Source organism: Chiloscyllium punctatum, chromosome 5, assembly GCF_047496795.1.
Source record: "Chiloscyllium punctatum isolate Juve2018m chromosome 5, sChiPun1.3, whole genome shotgun sequence".
NCBI lineage: Eukaryota > Metazoa > Chordata > Chondrichthyes > Orectolobiformes > Hemiscylliidae > Chiloscyllium > Chiloscyllium punctatum.
In genome coordinates this window covers 109,788,678-109,810,632 of record NC_092743.1, presented here as the reverse complement: position 1 = coordinate 109,810,632, position 21,955 = coordinate 109,788,678, and the positions used below count along the sequence as shown (strand labels likewise).

Below are 21,955 nucleotides of genomic sequence, written 5' to 3'. Positions count from 1 at the left end.
CTGTCTGCTAATCCAAATGTACCACATCTTCAGATCCCCTTTATGCATTGTGTCACTTCCTGAGTTATCCAATAAATTCGTCATATGTGATTTCCCTTTCACAAGGCTATGCTAGGTCTGCCTGATTGTTTCATTATTTTTCAAATGTCGCAGGATTCCCTCCTTAATAATGAATTCTAGCAATTTCTCTGACAAACATTATAGTTTATAGTTTCCTACTTTCTGGACTACCCCCTCCCTATCACTATACTCCATTCCCTTTAGAATAAAAGCTAAAGTTCGATTACACTTCCCATTCTAATTAATGCACAAGGACTTCCAAACCCATGTTGGAGCTTTCTGCAGTATTTTTTCACGTAGATAATTTTCAGCTCCTTCATTCTTCCACAAAAAAGTGCATATATAATCTCATATTTTCCCATATTATATTCAGCTTGTGTTGTTTTTGTCCACAACCTGTTCCGGTCTCTCTGCAGACTCCTTGTGCCATCCTCACCATTTGCCTTCCCACTATTATCCTTTGGGTCAGCTGCAAAATTGGCTATAATACATTCTTTCCCACTATCCAGGACACTAACATTCAGTAAATAGTTGTCAGTCCCATTACTGTAGGTGTTTACATTCAGTTTTATCTCCTAAATCTCTCACTTAATCTCCTAAATTAGTCACTCCTTCTCAGAGTCCTTTTCTTTCTCAATGGAAAATAACTTTGCTGATTTCTGAAATCTCTTTAAATATCTAGCAGTTCTTCGCTACTGTCCTATCTTTTAATGAATTTTCCCAGTTGAATTCAGCCAACTTTGCTTTCTGAAACTTAAATAAAGACAGTTAAAAGGACAAACAGTCTTAAATACATACTTCTCACCAAACACAAAATGAAATATCATGTTACGATCGCTGTTGCCTAGAAGCTCCTTTAGTTTTAAGTCATTAATCCAGTCTTTCTGCACATGACCAGGTTAAGATTCTGGTTGGCACTAGGATGTGCTGTGCAAAGAAACTGTCCTGAATGTACTCTTGAAATTCATCTGACAGGCTACCTTTGACAATTGGATATGTCCAATATAAGAGTTTAAAATCTCCCATAATAAATGCACATTTTTTACAAGTCCCCATTACGTCGTCTTTAATATTTCAGCAATTCCACCATCGTTTCCTAGGTCTCGATCCTTTCAAAATGTCAGATATCTTTGGACATTTAGGTCCCAGCCTTGATAATCATGCAACCATGAGGTGTTGAAGAGTTAATTTACTCTACTGCCATGTGAGAAATTGGATGTCTCAGGGGGTGCGTTGTTCTGTCTTGTAAGCAGGATGTGACAATCTAATAATACACTAAATGCAGTTTAAGGAATAACCTAATCTCTCTCACACACTTTTAAGGAATAATGTTTTTGGGTTTTTGGGTGGCATGTGACTATGGGGAAGTGGTAGGGGGTTGTGTCTTGCATGCATGGCCCCTGTGATGTAAATCCCTGTATAAAGGGAGGAGGTTCCCTTGTTTGGACAGCCTCGCTTGACATGCTCCGCAAGCATCGCGAAGAGTGTTAAGTGATCCTCAAAAGCTTGTACTTGCTGAAATAAATTGCGGCTGTTCACAGAAATTGACGTATTGCAGTTGCATCAAGCATGTAAAAATTTCAAGAGAAGCTAACAATCACAGCTCTGAAATGGTGATCCCTTCATTTTTGTATTCCTATGCACGCTAACATCCATCCATTTTGTTACAAATGCTGCATGCATTCGGATTACAGATCTTTTTATCTATTATTCTTGCAAGCTTGCTTCCTGCTCTCACATGCCAGCGAGATCCTATGCTCTGCTCCTTCCGGCCACACAATGGTTGTCATTACGCATGCGATTGCTCTGCCGTAATGCCTCATGTTCTTTCAACATCAGTCCCCTTATAGTCACAACCTCCTGTACTTGACTGCAAACTAAATTCTCAGGACACAGTCGAACAGAACAAAGTGTCCCCCCACCAGATGCATCAGTGTCTGGTGCAGATTCCAGATCTTCAATTCCTAGCTAAAGTTATTCAAGCTGTAGGTTGCTGTGGATTATGACAGCTGACAACTTGGCTCAAATACAAAAAGCTTTTCTGCCATTTCTGTATTAATTTCAGAAATATCACAGTGATGATCTAAAGTTACATCAAGTGATTAGGCTACAAATTTAACAGAACACTTAATTCTCCAGTAACAGTTTAAACTGCTGCATCCTTTCAGGGAGATAATTTTCAAAACTCTAACCATTCACTTAACCTGCTTACCTATTAACGCTTCTAGACTTTCATCTCTCATGTCCCACTGCTGGTCTGACTCCCTTCCTCTGACCACTCATTTTTTGAGATCTGAACAGCATTCCTCCTTCACAACATCAAATTCCTAAAGATCTCTTTATTTCAACTTTTTCAATGACAAGCTAAAATTACCATATTAGCTAATACCATCGCTTAATTAATGGATGTGTAGGACCAACTGAATAATGGTGTACTTACTAGGAGTATTGAAGTAGACACAGCTGATACATACCGTGGAAACACAAACTGATCCAATTTGATTGTTTGTTATAAGGTAGACACAAGAAAATCCCTTTTCCTATGTGCAATTGTACATTTTTCCTGTAGTTTACTGTTAATGCCAGGTCATCCACCTAATCAAAGCTTCTGAAGCCAATAAATACAGTTTGCTTGAACATTCTTCACACTGAGAAAAAACTCTGCAAACTCATTTTTTGTGTATCAATGAGACCTGGGAAACGCTTCAAACACCACCTTCCAACTTTAAGAGGGTACTGCATGACCTCCCTTTTGGAACTAGAATCAAAATGACAACACAGGAGGCTGCCATTCGGCCTCTCATAAATACTTAATAAAACATTTTTAAAAATTGAAATCAAAGATGCCCTCAGTAATTGTGCCATGAAACGAGCACTGATGGTCATAAAAACCCACTTGGTTCATAAATGTCCTTGAGGGAAAGGATTTCTACTGCCCAAACTTGAACTGATCCGCATATATTACCCGTCTCCAGTCCCGGCTTAATATCGAGCATATTCTTCAATTCCAAAGTGCTAGAAGGATTCAACGATACGTACAGAGCATAACCTGGCAGTTCAAAGTAGGGTTCTCATAAGGTACTGTGAGCCATCAGCTGCAAAAGAATTTGTAATCTCTCAGCTCAGGATAGAATCAACTTGGTTGGATGACTATAGGAGAAACAGAAGTCAGATCTGTTGCAACTTTGTTGCAGTAGCTGCAACAGACTACTTGTACATCTACAGAGGAAAAGAATGCCATAGACAAAGCTAAGCTTGTCAACACAAGGTTCTGCCACATCCAGTCACAACAGGTAGCAGCAACCCAAAAATATCTTAATCTCAATGGGAGAACAATGGCTCAGAAGACTAGGCTGTAGCCCATGCAACCAATTTCAGGTGACAGCATGGTATGGACGATCCATCTCCATTTCCTCCTGATGTCCACAACATCAAGGTACCAATCTTCAGCCAATTCACATCACTCCCACCTGATACTGAGAAATGGCTGAAGGCATTTTTAGTTATGGCTGAAAGCAGTAGATTCTGCAAAGCTGACAACATCCAATTAGAGTACTGAATATTTGTACTCCAGCACCAGCCTTGTCCCAAACCAAGCTGTTCCTGAAATCTAGCGTATATCCAATAACACTGAAAATTGTCTAGACATGCCCTGCCTACAGAAATCAGGACAAATATTGTTGAAACCAGCCAATTACCACCCAATCAATCTCCTCTCAATCATCACAGCAATGGGAGGACTCATCGACAATTCGATGAAGAAGCACTTACTTAGCAATAACCTGCTCAATGACGCTCAGTATTGAATGCACCAGGGCCACTCAGCTCCTGACCTCATTACAGCCTTGATCCATATTTGGATCAAACAGCTAAACTCAGAGGTAGGGCAAGAACAACTAGCCTTGACAGTGCAAATTCAAGGATCCCTGTATCCCAGGAGATTCTTAATTTAAGATTTCAAATACGTTGAGAGCTAAAATGAAATTATTTAAAGAAATGGGCATAAATGGACTAAATTTATGAATATGAAAAACAAAGAAAAAACTGCCTGGAGTAATCAGACAACATGTTTGTTCAAATTTAGGTGACTGTCCTGACTATAGAATATTCAAGCTATACCTATGAACATTTAAAATAATGAGCACAGCTGCACCGTCAGTAAGAGGCATCATAACTTGAAAACATAAGTCTTCAAATTATTTCAATAACACTGATTCTGATAAGCCCAGAATTTCTCTATCAAACCACCTTTATGTTTGTGGACTATTCACAAAACCTAGAATATGGAATTAGTAAAACCAAGGAGTAAAAAAAAAATGGAGGGGTGGTTGAAACTATATCAATCATGGACACAGATGTGATTTGCATACTATATGCAGCATGTATTTAGGAGTCTGCTGATACAGTATACAAGGATAACACTGGATAGGTCTCATCACCTGCAGCGGTCAATACCGCTTGAAGTAAAGGAAACACAGGAAACAGCATTTGTTGGTATTAACCAAATTTGATGGGAGAAATGTACTGATATTTGTACATTGAACCACAGAGTGCTCACAGCAATCCAGTATTTTACAGGAGCATCCCAAAATTTTCTCATTTTCCTCCTCCTAAATTTCTCCAGCCAGAACTGGTAAGACTTCAGAAATCCCCATTGTTACTGCACGAGTGCCACACATCCCCATTATTTCTCACTTTTTTCTTCCCCTTTCAGATAATTGGCCACTTTGGCCTTATTAAGTTGTGAACATTACTCAGACAGGATCAGGTCAATATCTGGAACTAGAGAGTTTAACAAGAAAGCTGCAGGTTCACCTCCCTCAAACAGCAACAGAGATAAAGACATACAAAGTTGAGTGGGTGTTTCTAAAGGCAATTGAGAATCATAGTTTTAGGCAAAGGAGTTGCAGATTTAAAAAACAGATGACAAGGAATTACATCTCTCAAAAGTTTATGAATCTGTGGAATTCATTAACCAAGAGTATGATGGACACCGAATACTAATTAAAAATCGATATCATCTTAAATGTAACAGATTAAAAGGTACCAGATAGGAAAGGGGAGGGGATGCTGAGATTAGCCATGACCATTTGAAAAGATGGAATAGACTCAAGGAGCTGAATTGCCTACTCCTGCACCCAACTCTTATATTCTTGCGTAATGTACCCAGTTGTCTAACATTTTCCTGATACCTTAATTCATTAATGGTGTTTCATTAGTGTTTAGCTCACTTGTTTCTTTTTAAAAGTACAACACATTTTTCCTAAATTCTGTCAAATACATTTTTTCTATATCACCTTTTGCCAAAATTGTCATTTCATTTTTCCAAATTCATTCCAAGACCTTCAAAAAAGAAATGTCATCTCCAAATTATTACCCAGTTTTTTTTTGTCATGCTCACATCCATGGTCAATTATCTTAAAGTGAATCATATTATGGTCACTATTGCCAGTATGTTCCCTTGCTTTTCTGGTTCATTTCCCACTGTTCAATCCACTCCTGAAACCTCCTGAATTAAGTGTCATGCACGCTCAATCAGAAGGAATCCAGCACACACTGTGGGAACCATATTCCTTTATCTTCCACATTTGGGCAATTAATTTTAAAGTTGCTGAAATTCCCCAGGATTATTATTCCATTTTTTTTCTTCAATTACTTAATTTATTTGCATACTTCTTACTCTAACCCATTTCCAGCATTAGGTGATCTGTAGATGACCTTTACAATTGAAAACTACGTGCAAGTCAAATGCTATTAGGTGATTGCATACTTTTTCCACTGCCTTTGTGTCCTTTCCTCCATTTAACCTGATTTCACCCCCTTTTTTATTAAAAAGTGTGATATCCTACTATGGGTAACTTCTAGACCTGAAATGCACCCGTTATCTTGATTTCCAAACTGCTGCTTATCTACCCTGACAGGACAATAAAAAAACCATTGGCCCATTGAATCTGCACTGGTTTGTTTGAACAGCAATCTTAACACCATTCCCCAATGATGCTCTGAAATTTTCTCTCCTTCAAGCAATCAGCCAATTTTCTTTTGGAGGCTACTATTCAACCATCAACTCTTCAGAACACATATTCAAAACACATCCGACGTATTAAAGCTTTTGATAAAAATTAAAATAAAACATTGCAAAAAAAGAGCCAAGAGACTAAGCTTTTCATCTTCCATTCATCAGATCTAGGACACAAGAAACAAGCTCAGAAAAAAAAACACCTTTCAATATAGAATAAGAAACAATTCAGCCAATAGCATGAAGGTGTAGCAAGAAATTATGATCACTCTTAAATCTCAGATATGGCAGGTTGATCGATCGGGTCAACCTCTAGTCCCCATTTAGCAATGTTAAGTCAAATTACTTATTGCTTCTTTAACGTCAAAGCTTCTCCATAATCACCAGAGCATCATTAGGCTTGTAACAGGCCCATTCAGGAGTAATGTGTCTCTTGACAAATTTACTCAATTGGTTTCCCTTTTCCTGCCAGCCTATTACAGTTCTGCAACACCTCTGTTTAAATGTTTCAGTCAGTCTGACAGTGCTCCTCTGGTCTCCAGCACGCCATAAAGCATTGTGCACAACTCCACTCTTAAAAAGAGATCATTGGATTCTTGATCACACGTTTCAGAGTACCAACTTGCAGAAGTTATCTTTTAGTTAATTTCTTACCTGCAGAAAAGACGATGTCTCATAGAGCTGTTCCACAGTGCTGTCATTTATTGCCAGGTTACCCGTGTATGCATATCTAATGATTATCTGAAGTGTGGGTGCGTCCACATTCTGCAAGTGAACATGTGTTTGCTTGCTTTCACTCAGTCCACTCATAAACATAGCCCTGAAGAGAGATCCAATGTAGGTAACTAACTTTAAAATGAGACAATAGAGAACAATTACAGAGCCAAAGCAGATAACAATTATTTGTCACTTGCATTTTTTTTTAAAAGAAATTTTATGTCCTTACTTGCTTTTCTTTCTTCATTCATTCAAGATGTAAGCTTTCTATTCTCCTTATTACTACTGCCATTTATACCACATTTTTAATTTTTCTATTAAGAGTCATAGAGCACACCAAAATTTAGCCTGGTGCCAAATTAAATAAGAATAAAATAATCCCAGTAATTCATTTGGATTAAATAAACAGTTAAATTAGACAGATGCAGATATATACTGTCAATACTGGTACTTTCCATTAATATTTGTGCATAATTAGTTTTGACACTGAGTAGCAGCAGTGTATGCCATCAACAAGATGCACTGCAGAAATTCACCATGGCTCCATAGACAGCAATTTCAAAATCCATGGCCCTAATAGTCAGCAGGAAATTGAAAAGCAAATTTGTATGGAGATCTCAGTTATCTGTAAGAATAATCAGGTCGCTATGGCAGAGGGCTTTAACTTTCTAAACATAGATTAGGACTGCCATACTGTTAAGGGTTTAGATGGAGAGGAATTTGTTAAGCGTGTACATGAAAATTTTCTGAATCAATTTGTGGATGTACCTACTGCAGAAGGAGCAAAACTTGACGTACTCTTGTGAAATACGGCAAGGCATGTAACTGAGGTAACATTGGGAGAGCACTTTAGGGCCAGCCACCAAACTTCTATTAATTTTAAAATACTGATGGAAAAGGATAGAACAGATCTAAAAGTTGAAGTTCTAAACTGGAGGAAGGCTAATTTTGATGGTATTAGGCAAGAACTTTCAAAAGCTGATTGGGGGCAGATGTTCGCAGGTAAAAGGGACGACTAGAAAATGGGAAGACTTCAGAAATGAGATAACAAGAGTCCAGAGACAGTATATTCCTGTGAAAGGAAAGGCTGGTAGGTGCAGGGAATGCTGGATGACTAGAGAAATTGAGGGTTTGGTTAAGAAAAAGAAGGATGCATTTGGGGAAATAGATGGTGACATCTTGCAACAAGTCCAGATTACAGAGGAGGAAGTGCTGGATGTCTTGAAACGGGTAAAGACGGATAAATTCCCAGGACCTGATCAGGTGTATCCGAGAACTCTGTAGGAAGCTACAGAAGTGATTGCTGGGCCTCTTGCTGAGATATTTGTATCATAGATAGTAACAGGTGAGGTGCAGGAAGACTGGAGGTTGGCAAACGTGGTGCCACTGTTTAAGAAGGGCAGTAAAGACAAGCCAGGGAACTATAGACCGGTGAGCCTGACCGCGGTGGTGGGCAAGTTGTTGAAGGGAATCCTGAGGGACAGGATGTATATGTATTTGGAAAGGCAAGGACTGATTAGGGACAGTCAACATGGCTTTGTGCATGGGAAATCATGTCTCATAAACTTGGTTGAGTTTTTTGAAGTAACAAAGAGGATTGATGAGGGCAGAGCAACAGATGTGATCTGTATGGACTTCATTAAGGCGTTCAATAAGGTTCCTCATGGAGACAAGTTAGCACGGAATACAGGGAGAAGTAGCTATTTGGATACAGAACTGGCTTAAAAAGGTAGAAGACAGAGGGTGGTGGTGGAGCCATAAAAAGAGAAAATGCAGGAAAATCTCAGCAAGTCTGGCAGCATCTGTAAGGAGAGAAAACAGCTGACGTTTTGAGTCTAAATGACCCTTTTTGGTGGTGGAGGGTTGTTTTACAGACTGGAGGCCTGTGACCAGTGGAGTGCCACAAGGATCAGTGCTGGGCCCTCTATCTTTTGTCATTTACATAAATGATTTGGATGCGAGCATAAGAGGTACAGTTAGTAAGTTTGCAGATGACACCAAAATTGGAGGTGTCGTGGACAGCGAAGAGGGTTACCTCAGATTACGACAGGATCTGGACCAGATGGGCCAATGGGCTGAGAAGTGGCAGATGGAGTCTAATTCAGATAAATGCGAGGTGCTGCATTTTGGGAGAGCAAATCTTAATAGGACTTATACACTTAATGGTAAGGTCCTAGGGAGTGTTGCTGAACAAACAGACCCTGGAGTGCAGGTTCATAGCTCCTTGAAAATGGAGTCGCAGGTAGATAGGATAGTGAAGGCGGCGTTTGGTATGCTTTCCGTTATTGATCAGAGTATTGAGTACAGGAGTTGGGAGGTCATGTTCTGGCCGTACAGGACATTGGTTGGGCCACTGTTGGAATATTGCGTGCAATTCTGGTCTCCTTCCTATTGGAAAGATGTTGTGAAACTTGAAAGGGTTCAGACAAGATTTACAAGGATGTTGCCAGGGTTGGAGGATTTGAGCTACAGGGAGAGGCTGAACAGGCTGGAGCTGCTTTCCCTGGAGTGTCGGAGGCGGAGAGATGACCTTATACAGGTTTACAAAATTATGAGGGGCATGGATAGGGTAAATAGGCAAAGTCTTTTTCCTGGGGTCAGGGAGTCCAGAACGAGACGGCATAGGTTTAGGGAGAGTGGGGAAAGATATAAAAGAGACCTAAGGGGCAACTTTTTCACGCAGAGGGTGGAACATGTATGGAATGAGCTGCCAGAGGAAGTGGTGGAGGCTGGTACAATTGCAACATGTAAAAGGCATCTGGATGAGTAGGAATATGAATAGGAAGGGTTTGGAGGGATATGGGCTGGGTGCTGGCAGGTGGGACTAGATTGGGTTGGGATATCTGGTCGGCATGGACAGGTTGGACCGAAGGGTTTGTTTCCATGCTGTACATCTCTATGAGTATGACTATGTCAGGTAGAGACAAGATAGATCGAGTGAATCCTTAGAAGAGTATAAAGGCAGTCGGAGTATACTTAAGAGGGAAAATAGGAGGGCAAAAAGGGGACATGAGATAGTTTTGGAAAATAGGGTTCAGGAGAATCCAAAAGGTTTTTACAAATACATTAAGGACAAAAGGGTAACTCAGGAGTGAATAAAGCCCAGCAAAGATCAGCAAGGTGGCCTATGTGTAGAGTCGCAGGAGATGGAAGAGATACTAAATGAGTATTTTGCATCAGTATTTAGTGTGGAGAAGGACATGGAAGAGATAGATGTCAGGAAATAGATTATGACATCTTTAAAACTGTCCATATTACAGAGGAGGAAGTGCTGGATGTCTTGAAACAAATAAAAGTGGATAAACCCCCGGGACCTGATTGGATGTACCCTAGAACTCTGTGGGAAGCTAGGGAGGTGATTGCTGGGCCTCTTACTGAGATATTTATATGATCGATAGTCACAGGTGAGGTGCCAGAAGACTGGGAGGTTGGCTAATGTGCTGCCACTGTTTCAGAAAGGTGCTAAGGACAAACCAGGGAACTATGGACCAGTGCGCCTGACCTTGGTGGTGGGCAAGTTGTTGGAGGGAACCCTGAGGGACAGGATGTACAAAAGGCAAGGACTGATTAGGGATAGTCAACATGGCTTTGTCCATGGGAAATCGTGTCTCACAAACTTGATTGAGTTTTCTGAATACGTAACGTGAAGGATTGATCAGGGCAGAGCGGTAGACGTGACCTATATGGATTTCAGTAAGGTGTTCGACAAGGTTCCCTATGGGAGACTAGTTAACAAGGTTAGATCTCATGGAATACAGGGAGAACTAGCCATTTGGATACTGAACTGGCTCGAAGGGAGAAGACAGAGGGTAGTGGTGGAGGGTTGTTTTCAGACTGGAGGCCTGTGACCAGTGGAGTGCCACAAGGATCAGTGCTGGGTCCACAACTTTTTGTCATTTATATAAAATGATTTGGATGTGAGCATGAGGTATAGATAGTAAGTGTGCAGATGACATCAAAATCGGAGGTGCAGTGTACAGTGATGAAAGTCACCTCAGATTACAATGGGATCTTGATCAAATGGACCATTGGACTGAGGAGTGACAGATGGAGTTTAATTTAGATCAATGCAAAGTGCTGCATTTTGGTAAACTAAGTCTTAGCAGGACTTATACATTTAATGGTAAGGTCCTAGTGAGTGTTGCTGAACAAAGAGACCTTGGAATGCAGGTTCAAAGCTCCTTGAAGGTAGAGTCACTGGTAGATAGGATAGTGAAGGCGGCACTTGGTATGCTTTCCTTTACTGGTCAGAGTATTGACACAAGTACGGAATGAGCTGCCAGAGGAAGTGGTGGAGGAGAGTACAATTGCAACATTCAAAAGGCATCTGAATGGGTGTCATGAATAGGAAGGGTTAGGAGGGCTCCGAGCCAGGTGCTGACAAGTGGGACTAGATTACGTTGCGATAACTCGTCAGCAAGGACGAGTTGGACCGAAGGGTCTGTTTCCGTGCTTATATCTCTATGTCTATGACCATCTGGAAGAACAAGGGCAGCAGATACATGGGAACATTACCACCTGCAAGTCGCCTCCAAGCCACTCATCTTCCTGATTTGGAAATGCAACGATGTCCCTTCAGTGTCAGAGTCAAAATCGTGGAACTCCCTTCCTAATGGCATTGTGAATATAGCTACACCAAATGCACAGCAATGGTTCAAGGAACCAGCTCCCCATCCTCTCAAGGGAAACAAAAGGATAGGTAATAAAAGATGGCCAGCAACACCCACTTCAAATTAACATATTTTTAAAAAATCATATGCAGATTTAATGGTAGTAAAGGTAGAGAACAAAATATTTTCAAGAAATTGGTGGCTAGATTGACCATTTTGCGTGTCGCAGAGAATAAGTGTAACCTGGAATTAAAATGAACTCACATTATACTAATGATCTCCTTCCGTCAAATCAAAAAGGCTCATAATGCCACTGGGCCTTCGAGCATCTGTCTCTGTTACATGTTAGGCAAACTAAAAATATGAAACTAAACAGTGGGATCCAAGTCTCAGTTTAATTTCTGATGGATTGCCTAGCTATCAGTAATGCAGGCACTGGCATTAACTGTTTAAAATGCAAGGAAAATGGGGAAGATAAGTTCATAACTAAAAACTCATCGAAAAATTTCAAAAAAGCTTTGTAAGTGTAGTTGTAAATTTGTAGAATTAATATACTGCACAATATTTTCCAAACTTCCAGGATATTCCCTTACACAGAATTAAGGAAGAAACCTGACAGCCAGCTCAGAGAACTGTATTTTGGTACTACATCCCCGAGAACGTTTGGAAGAAGGGATGGAAGGGAAATCAAATGGTCCATTTATTTCCAACTTGAATTAGACAAGTAGTTTTACAACATTAAGTGCAGAAGTTCAAAGAAGTAGCTTCTTCAATAATTAAAGAAAAAGAAAGTTTAAGAAACTCAAGGTGATCTTCTTTGGAATAGTCATATTGAATCTGAAACATTAACTAGTTTTCTCAAGCATTTTCTGTCTTTATTTCAGATCTCCAGCATCCACAGCACTTTTTGCAGTAGATCTTTTGATACTGAACAGGTGTTGAGCAATTTATGGTGACATTTTCATTTCTCTTTCTTTCTAAAGATAAACATTATCCTGCTTGTGACGCTTCAAACTTACATGGATATAACCCATGCCAATTTTGATCTCTAAAATTTAAGACATGCCTGTATATGACCATTAAGTATGGTTATGATAGGACAGATACAAATTACAGGTTTATTTTGTTTTATGTAGGTTTTATCAAGCAGCCATTTCAACTCAGGTTTTTGTTTTAAAGCAGCTGGCCGTTTGCATCAATTGAAATTAATCCAGGATTGATCTCCAAAAATAAGTTTTTAAATTTCAGTGTTCAGAAGCTAAAGATCAGAAAACTCAACATTATGTAAAGAGGAAGTTGAATGGTTAACTACAAGTAAAACTCATTTCAAATTTATCTGGAAAACATTTAGTAATCTCCAAAAGTGAAATAACCATATTCAAATATAGCAGTTAAGAAAATAAGACGACCTCAATTTACCTGAAATAGGAGCTACATGTAGCAAGAACCATCTTATGGCACGGAAATTCAGTGCTCTCTGCAATTAAAACTATATCAGTCAACAGCTGCTGGTCATAGAAACATTTAAGCTGCTCCAACAAAGATACAGCATATTCAGTATTGATCTGTTTGTCTTCCTTATTGGACATGATTGCATTCCATTAATGAATATCTTCACCCAGTTTGAAAACTCTATCTTGAGACTTGTAATTTGTTGTTAAAATGACAAATGGTGAACGATTTATATGCTAATGTTGAAAGCTGGAAAACCCTAATAGACTCGACTTCAAAATAATCCACTTTGAAATAGCTCTGGGTCATTCCATACAATCATATCACACTTCCACTCCAGATGATTTATTTCTGTAAGCTGCAGCATTTCCGTTGATAAAAGTTGTGTCACAGTACATGACTAACTTTGAGGTAGAGTAGATTTGGTGGACACACTAGCAATCCTGGTGTTGGACAGAATCAGTGCTGGAATAAAAACAGAAAAAAGATTAGACACTAAATTATACAGTGTATGCCTTTGTTATTAGTCACATATTATTTGTTTTCGCAAAGGTAGTCTGTGTTAATTGGAGACTCGAGAGATCTTGTGGCATAGTTGTAGTGTCCCTACTTCTGCACCAGGGAGCAAGTGTTACCTGAACTTGCCATGTGTCATGACATTGCAACAGGTTGATTAAATATTTTTCAGAATCTTATGGTCATTTGCCTACACTGTAAATTTTCAATGCACATTATCAAAAATGTATTCGAGAGCCCTTTGATCATGGCTGCTCATTTTTGGTCTTGCAGAATAAATTGAAAACTATTTTTCAATGCTAATGCAATTCATGGCAAATAAATAAACTTAAAAATGTGTTTATTAGCACCCAAAAATCAAGCTTTCTCCAAAACCAATGTAAAATGACAGGCACTTCATTGCAGTTTGCCAGAATAACAGATGCACATTACTTGTGCTTCTAGGACAAGCAGGAATATGGTGTACATCTGGCTGTACCCAAGTATAATTTAGAATTAGGTACACACATTTTAAGAAGAATTTTTCCTGCCACATTCGACAGATATTTTGTCCATGTACAAAAATATTCTAATTGTTGTGAAACTGCCCCAATTACAATAATTTATTTTAAATCCTTATCATTGAAGTTAGTGCATATTACAAAATAGATGACCAAGAACCAATTAATTTGGATTAGTAATTTGAAAGAATTCCTTTTCTGCTTATTATAACAACTCAAGACAAAGCTTTATCATATATTTTATTTGGAAAGTCAAGCAATTTTTTCAAAATTTGAACAAGCATCATTGCAAAGATTAGAAAACATTTCTTAGCAAGTCATCTAAGTTAAACCTGCCCTAGGCACACATCTCATTGGAAAAATCAAGGCAGTGAATGAATGGTCATGTTATTTTACAAATTTTGATTTTAAACAAGAATCCAATGCATTAGCAAATTAAATCTGTCTTCGCACAACAGAAGGAGAAATCAGACTTCGGTAACCCAAAGGTTTGTAGAGCTAGAATTGTCATTTATTCTCCAACATGTTATCATGCTATACCCATCATTTCATTGACCTTTTCTGCCCCTCACTAAAAGATGCAATGTTAATACACATTTTGAATCTTGGAACATATTTGAACACAGGAAATTAGAATAGAAAGGGGCCATTCAGCACCTCAGCCCACCCAAAATTTAACTCCATTTAATCGACTTCGTCAAAGCCAAGGACAATCCAAGAAAGTAAAAGGCATAATATAAATGTCAAATTCTCTCTAAATATAACCTCAACAGAAACTGAGTGGAGGAGACTTGCAACCCGAAAACCTTATGGGAAAGTTAACTGGATCAACTGATTGCCTGATTTCATGGTATGTGCTGCCTTGTGAGAGGGGTTCAATATCTTCATTTTCATTTGTTGGTCAATCCTTGGTATTTCTTGATATTGATATTTTGGCATTTGATGTGATTGATAGTTTAGAGAATATTCAGCTGTTTAGCTAATTCTATAGACATGAAATATGTTGGGAGACATGACAGGCTCAACGTAAATGCTCACACTCAGATGCATCATCTTTGTAAGGAGCAATGTAACAATTCAATAGAATTGTTCCTCTACATATAGTTCATTTCTGTATCAAAACAGTAACCATTTCAGAGAAAAAAAACGTAGTCAAAGCAATCATAGACAAAGACATTAGAATTTTGAAGCTAAGAAAGTGTGACAGCTTCAAAGAATATACTCAGCAGATAATGACAAACTACAAATGAGTTATACATTCCCACCAATTAACAATATTAATTTCTATTTTCTGAATTAGTGGTGCTGGAAGAGCACAGCAGTTCAGGCAGCATCCACGGAGCATACAGCTTTGTTCTATGGAAGTATACTGTCTGCCAGAAAACTATTCGCTATAATTTAATTTTTCATGGACAGTATTCATGAATTGGGGACAGAAGTCCTTAACATCAAAGTCACATTTGACCAGGTGTACCATCCAAAGACGTAGCAAAATTCATCAAGGCTCCTTAGACAGCATTTCCCCAACTCTCAGTCATTACAGTGTAGAAGGACAGAGGTAGCAGATACATAAGAAAACCACAACCAACTTCCTCTCTAAGCCATTCACCATCCTGACTTGGAATTATAACTACCATTCCTTCACTGTTGCTGGGTCGAACTTTTATAACTTCCTCCCTAATACTCATGTGGGTGCACCAAACAGGCTGCAGCTCACCACTACCTTTCCATGGACAAAAATGGTCAGGTAATGAATACTAGCCCAGACAGTGAAGCCCATACTCTGAATGACTGAAAAAAAAACAAAAGCCCAACTTCTTTGTTGCAGCTACAGTAAGAGGAAATTTACGACTTCCATTTGAGATGGTAGTGTGATGAATCTTCTAAGCAACAAAGAACTGCAAAGACATTAAAGAAATATGATTTTAATTAGTTCTAATGAAAGCCCTGCAAAAGACAAGAGGTAGTGATTCACATATTGAAAGTGATTGACTGGGATCAGTGAAAAAAAGTAAGGCTTGAATGATGAGTAAAGAAGGAGGAACATGAGGGGGAACAGCTTTTGAAAACTTCAAATGACATTGTAGCCCTAATTTCCAGATATACTTTAACCAAGTACAGATACCTTCTGGGAGCTTGGGACTGGTAAATTTGTCTCTTTTTTTTTACAATATTCTGAGAGTCTGCAGATTTGAATTGGTATGTTCTTAACAGTGAAACACTAAATCAGAACACCAAGATCTGTCAACATTCAAATCTTGGAAATTGAAAATTGAAATGACAATTCTGTTAGAAGAGAATAAGAAATTTGAATATTTGTGTTTCTTAAAGCACACTATCTCCAATCCTACATGATTGCACATTGTCCAAAAAGCAGTTAATTAAATATCAAATAAATGTGCTACCACTCCAACCAACCAGTTCCAGCATGAATCAAACAAACATTCACTAACTATAAGAACCCAAATTCAAACATCAAAGCCAAAGAACCAGAAGAACAGCACCCTACAAAAGTTACCATTCCACAATAAAGCTATGTAAAGGAGTGATACAAGCTTATCCCTCATATACAGATAAAATTCCAGAAACTGATTACAAAACGCCCTAAAAATGTTGATAGAAGAACGTGCATAAAAATGTTGATACTTGCACATACTGATCCAATCTTTATGTCACATACTTCACTCTTTAAAGTACTGCTCTGTCTAGAACTCCGGTTGTTCAGAATGGCCCAGTAATGCAGCCATAATTACAATGGTTTTGATAAAGAAATAATCAGTTTTGCTTTTCTTTTCCTGTACTTTTATGCAAGTACTTTTTTTAAAAAATTGGTGGAAGTACCAATGATCAGCCATGGACAACAAACTAAAAAATGCTGTAAACTTCAAATTAAGTAACCTTCATTAACTTCTTCCTTTGGTTTGAAGATTAATTTTAAGAGATTTATTTTACTCATAATAGGAAGGAAATGTCAATTCCGGCAAAACTACCATCCAGAGAGCAGAGCACAATTTAGTGCTGACCATTATAGTGAAATAGTTCAAATTTTCAGAGATTGACTCAACAAGTTTTTGGAAGATCATCACCAAACAGCTCATTTCCAATTTAAGGGTGAGCACTGGGCCTGAATTAGTCAATAATGTCATAGTAAGAGAATGCGGAGTTAAAAGCGACTAACATGATTTAATTCAAATTATGTTTCAGGGGACTGGGACAAGTCGTGAACCAAGCCTAAACCTAAGAGTATGCAAGGAACAGTGCTGATCCCACTGATTGACAAAGAATAGCAAAGGAATATTTAGAGCTCCAGGAACAGGAACATCAAGGCAAGCACTAAAGATTTTTAAGAATATATTTTTAAAATGCTGCTAATAGTATTAAAGACTCCTTAACAAGAAATGCAGGTGTTATAAGTGGAAATCAGGAAGTAATAAACTTACTAAATAGCTTCAGAGGAGGATAAATAACCAAGAATACAAAGAAAACTGGGGTTACTAATTAGATCTAGATATAGATTACTTAGATAGATTAGATTAGATATAGATTACTTTCAGTGTGGAAACAGGCCCTTCGGCCCAACAAGTCCACACCACCCCGCCGAAGCGTACCCACCCATACCCCTACATCTACATCTACACTTTACCTAACACTACGGGCAATTTAGCATGGCCAATTCACCTAACCTGCACATCTTTTGACTGTGGGAGGAAACCGGAGCACCCGGAGGAAACCCACGCAGACACAGGGAGAATGTGCAAACTCCACACAGTCAGTCGCCTGAGGCGGGAATTGAACCCGGATCTCCAGCGCTGTGAGGCAGCAGTGCTAACCACTGTGCCACCGTGCCGCCCAAATTCGATGACCAAAACACAATGAAACAGCAAAGATAACAGAATTAAGGTTGGACAAATTTCCAGGGCTGAGATTTCCATCCCAGAGTATTAAAACCAGGTGAGGAAACTGTTGACACATTAGTCATAGTTTTCTTGAATTCCCTCGTCTCAGAACTGTCCCTAGGATTGGAAAATTGCTCATTGTTCTACTATCAAAGAAACTTCTAACCTGTGAAGTGATCGGATGTCTTACCTGACATCCAGTGCTGAAAAGCAGAGATATTCCCCCACATTTAATTAGAAAGAATGTGTGGTCTTCAGTTCTAGCTCTAAACTAGACTGTTTAGCTCTGGATTCCCTCCCCTCAAACTCTCCAGGTCAAAAGCTGAACCTAAGTTAGAATAGTTGATTCCAATTACATACCTGTGCCATTACTAAAATTGCTTATGTTCATCTCTACACGATCTTCTGACTTGTCCTTACCTCAGTTCATCTACTGCTGAATTCTTCATTCATGCTGTTAACTTTATTTTTACTTCACTCTACATACTACTCTTCATAAACTAGACGCCATCTAAAACAATGCTGCAGTGTTCTTACTTGCACCAAGTCCCATTTACCTATCACTTTGTACTCACTGAGCTACATTGCTTTAGATCTAAAAATATGATTTTTAAAACTCAGACATAAGCAAAAAGCCTCAGATGCTGGACAATCAAGTAGCAAAGAGAAGAAACAGAGTTAATGTTATGGTCTATGACGGAAAGTCACATTTTAAGTCTAAATGCAGTGCAACAAAAACAAATCAACTAATAACGTTGTAAAGGAATCTTTAGGAAAGAACAACCAAAAGTTTTTATTAAAAAAAATGTTTGATCAGTACCAACTTCAATCAGAAGACAGGGAAACTATGAAGGTCTGAGGGGCAAACCAACTATTATTAGCACTTCCTTTATATTTTGTTTTGGGTACCCTCAACTTCAATTCCACATGCTCTCTTCTCTCTTTGTCAACAGAATAAAAAACACTATTTTCTAGCCACCTGCAGTTCCAAGTAAGAATCACATTGGACTCGAAATGTTAGCGCGCTCTCATTAGATGCTGCAAGTCCTACTGAATTTCTCCAGCAGTGTTACTTTTTTTTAATTTCAGATCTCTAGCATTCACATTACTTAGCTTTTATCTGATTACAGTTCAAAATATAGTTCTAGGCTATATGGTATAATGACTTCGTAGGGTTGTGGAAATCCAAAATCAGAAGCTCACTGAAATTGAGATTGTTAACATTTTTGCCCTGCAAATTTAGGGGTTATAGAACCAAGACAGATACATGTTACAGATCTTCTATTATCAAAATGAGCAATTTTTCCTAATTTACTGTTATTCCAAAAGAAAATGTCAAATGCCCTTCAATATTCAGGTCACAGCCTTGATTAACCTGCATCCATCGCCGCAATGGCTATCAAGTCATATTTATTTATACTGATTTAGACTCTAAAAGCTGTCTTTTTACCACTTTTCAATCTCTGATCTTATCTGCTGGTGCGCCTAAGGTTGTACATTTTGTTTCTTCCTGCCATTCTGATTATCATTACCAAAATCACCACCCTGCTCTGTCACCTTATTGCTTTCCTTAAATCGAAAGAAAGGCTGCACAAGGCAGATCTGGACAGAGTGTAAGAATAAAAGGATGATTTAAAAAAAGAAAACTGAATATATCACAAAGCAAATTTGAAATATGAAAAATGATAGTGAGAGTTTCTGCAAGTATATAAAGGAAAAAAATAGTAAAGCCAGCATTGGTCCTCTAGAGACAGAAGCTTGGGACTAATGGAAAACAAGGAAATGGCAGAAGCATTGATAATTTGTGCCTGTCTTCAATATAAAAGACTTAGAAAAATTCTTAAAGATACTTGAAAATCATGAGGTGAAAGGGAAGGCGGTACTTAAAACAATTACCATTACCAAGGAAGAGGCACTGGGAAAACAATTAGACCTAAAGGCTGACAGATCCCCAGGAGCTGATACTTTCCATCCTAAGAGATTTTTTTTTAAAATGGCTGCTGAAATAGTAGAGGCATTAGTCATAATTCTTCTAAATTCTTCAAATTCTGGAAGAGGCCCAACAAATCAGTAAATAACAAGAAATAAGCAGGAATATACTATTCAGCTATGTTCTAATCTAATACTATTATTCAATAAGTGGGAGACATAGAAAACAAGAAACTGTCCAGTTAATATAAAAGATCACAATATCACTGGATATTACTGGAATACATTGAGGTTACAGCAGGATATCTGGAAAATCATAATGGGAGTGAGAAGAATCAATGTGACTTTGTGAAAGCAAAGTTATTTAATTAATTTACTACAGTTCTTTCAGCAATTAGTAGGCAAGGTAGATAAAAGGGAACTTGTGGATATGGTGTGCATAATTTCCAAAGGATTCGGTGAAGGGGAACAACACTATACAAAGTAAGAGCTCCTGAAGTCAGGGATAACATATTAGCATGATAAAGAATTGATTAGCTAGTTAACAGGAAGTAGAGACTAGGCAAGTTCTAACCAGTGGAGTGTGTACCAGAACAACTAGTCACACCGGTTCTCACTGGAATTAGTAATCCAGTGATTCAGTTAATAAATATGAAATCTAGTCCTAGTAACAGGAACCATGAAACTATCAATTGTAAAAATCCATCTGGTTCACTACTGTCCTTTTAGGAAGAATATCTGCCATCCTTAACTTGTATACTACATGAGACTCAAATGGCTATTATAGGGTCATGGAGATGAACAGCACAGAAAAAGACCATTTGGTTCATTTTGTCCATGCCAACCAGATATCCTAAATTAACCTAGTTCTATTTGCCAGCATTTGGCCCATATCCCTCTAAACACTCCATATTCATATACCCATCAGACGTCTTTTAAATGTTGAAATTGTATCAGCCTCCACAACTTCCTCTGGCAGCTCACTCCATACATGCACCACCCTCTGCGTGAAAAAGATGCCCCTCAGGTCCTTCTTAAATCTCTCCCCTCTCACCTTAATCCTATGCCCTTGAGCTTTGACTCCCCCCACCCCAGGGAAAAGACCTCACCAATTAATCCCATCCATGCCCCTCATGATTTTATAAATCTAAGGTCACCCCTCAGCCTTCATCACTCAAGGGAAAACAGGCCAAGCCCTATTCAGCCTCTCCTTAGAGCTCAAACCCTCCAACCCTAGCAACATCTTTGCAAATCTTTTCTGAACCATTTCAAGTGTCACAACATCTTTCCCACAGTAGCAAAACCAGAATTGCACAGAAAATTCCAAAAGTGGCCTAACCAATACCCTGGATAGCCACAATATGACTTCCCAACACCTGGACTCAATGCACTGACCAATAAAGAAAAGCACACTAAATGTCTTCTGCACTACCCTATATACCTGCAACTCCACTTTCAAGGAACTATGAACACGCGCTCTTTGTTTAGCAACACTCTCCAGGACCTTACCATTAAGAGTACACGTCCTGCCTTGATTTGCCTTCTCAAAATGCAGAACCTCACATTTGTCTAAATTGAACTCCATCTGCCACTCCTCAGCCCATTGGCCCATCTGATCAAGATCCCACTGTACTCGTGGTAATCTTCTTCACTGTCCACTATACCTCCAACTTTGGTATCATCTGCAAACTTACTAACATTACCTCTTATGTTCACATCCAAATCATTTATATAAATGACAAAAAGCAGTGGACCCAGCATTGATCCTTGTGGACACTGCTGGTAACAGGCCTCCAGTCTGAAAAGCAACTCTCCACTACCACCCTCTTCTATTTTCAGGCCAGTTCTGTATCCAAATGGCTAGCTCTCCCTGGATTCCATGTGATCTAACCTTGCTAAACAATCTACCAGAGGAACCTTGTCAAACACCTTACTGAAGTCCATAAAGATCACGTCCATGGCTCTGCCCTCATCAATCCTCTTTGTTACCTCTTCAAAAAACTCAATCAAGTTAGTAAGACTTGATTTCCCACTCACAAAGCCAAGCTGATTATCCATAATCAGCCCTTGCCTTTCCAAATACATATACATCTGTCCATCAGGATTCTCTCCAACAACTGGCCCACCAACATAAGGTTCATTGTATACAGTTCCCTGACTTTTCCTTACCATCTTACTTAAATAATGGCACTATGTTAGCTTACCCCCAGTCTTCCTGCACTTCATCCCTGACTATTAATGATACCAATATCTCAG

The 21,955-nt window shown here is 38.7% G+C and overlaps 1 protein-coding gene across 4 annotated transcripts in view; it reads right to left on the bottom strand.

Annotated features, from left to right (window-relative positions):
• The window catches only part of kbtbd2 (kelch repeat and BTB (POZ) domain containing 2), a 29,578-nt gene that overhangs the window by 5,174 nt on the left and 2,449 nt on the right, over positions 1–21,955 (bottom strand). For all 4 annotated transcript variants that reach the window (XM_072571034.1, XM_072571032.1, XM_072571033.1 and 1 more), the window contains exons 2-3: positions 12,826–13,323; positions 6,734–6,899 (exon numbers count right to left, since the gene is read on the bottom strand). In XM_072571034.1, coding sequence (XP_072427135.1) covers positions 6,734–6,899; positions 12,826–12,995 — 336 coding nt within the window. In that variant the 5' untranslated portion in view covers positions 12,996–13,323. The remainder of the gene's footprint in view (positions 1–6,733; positions 6,900–12,825; positions 13,324–21,955) is intronic.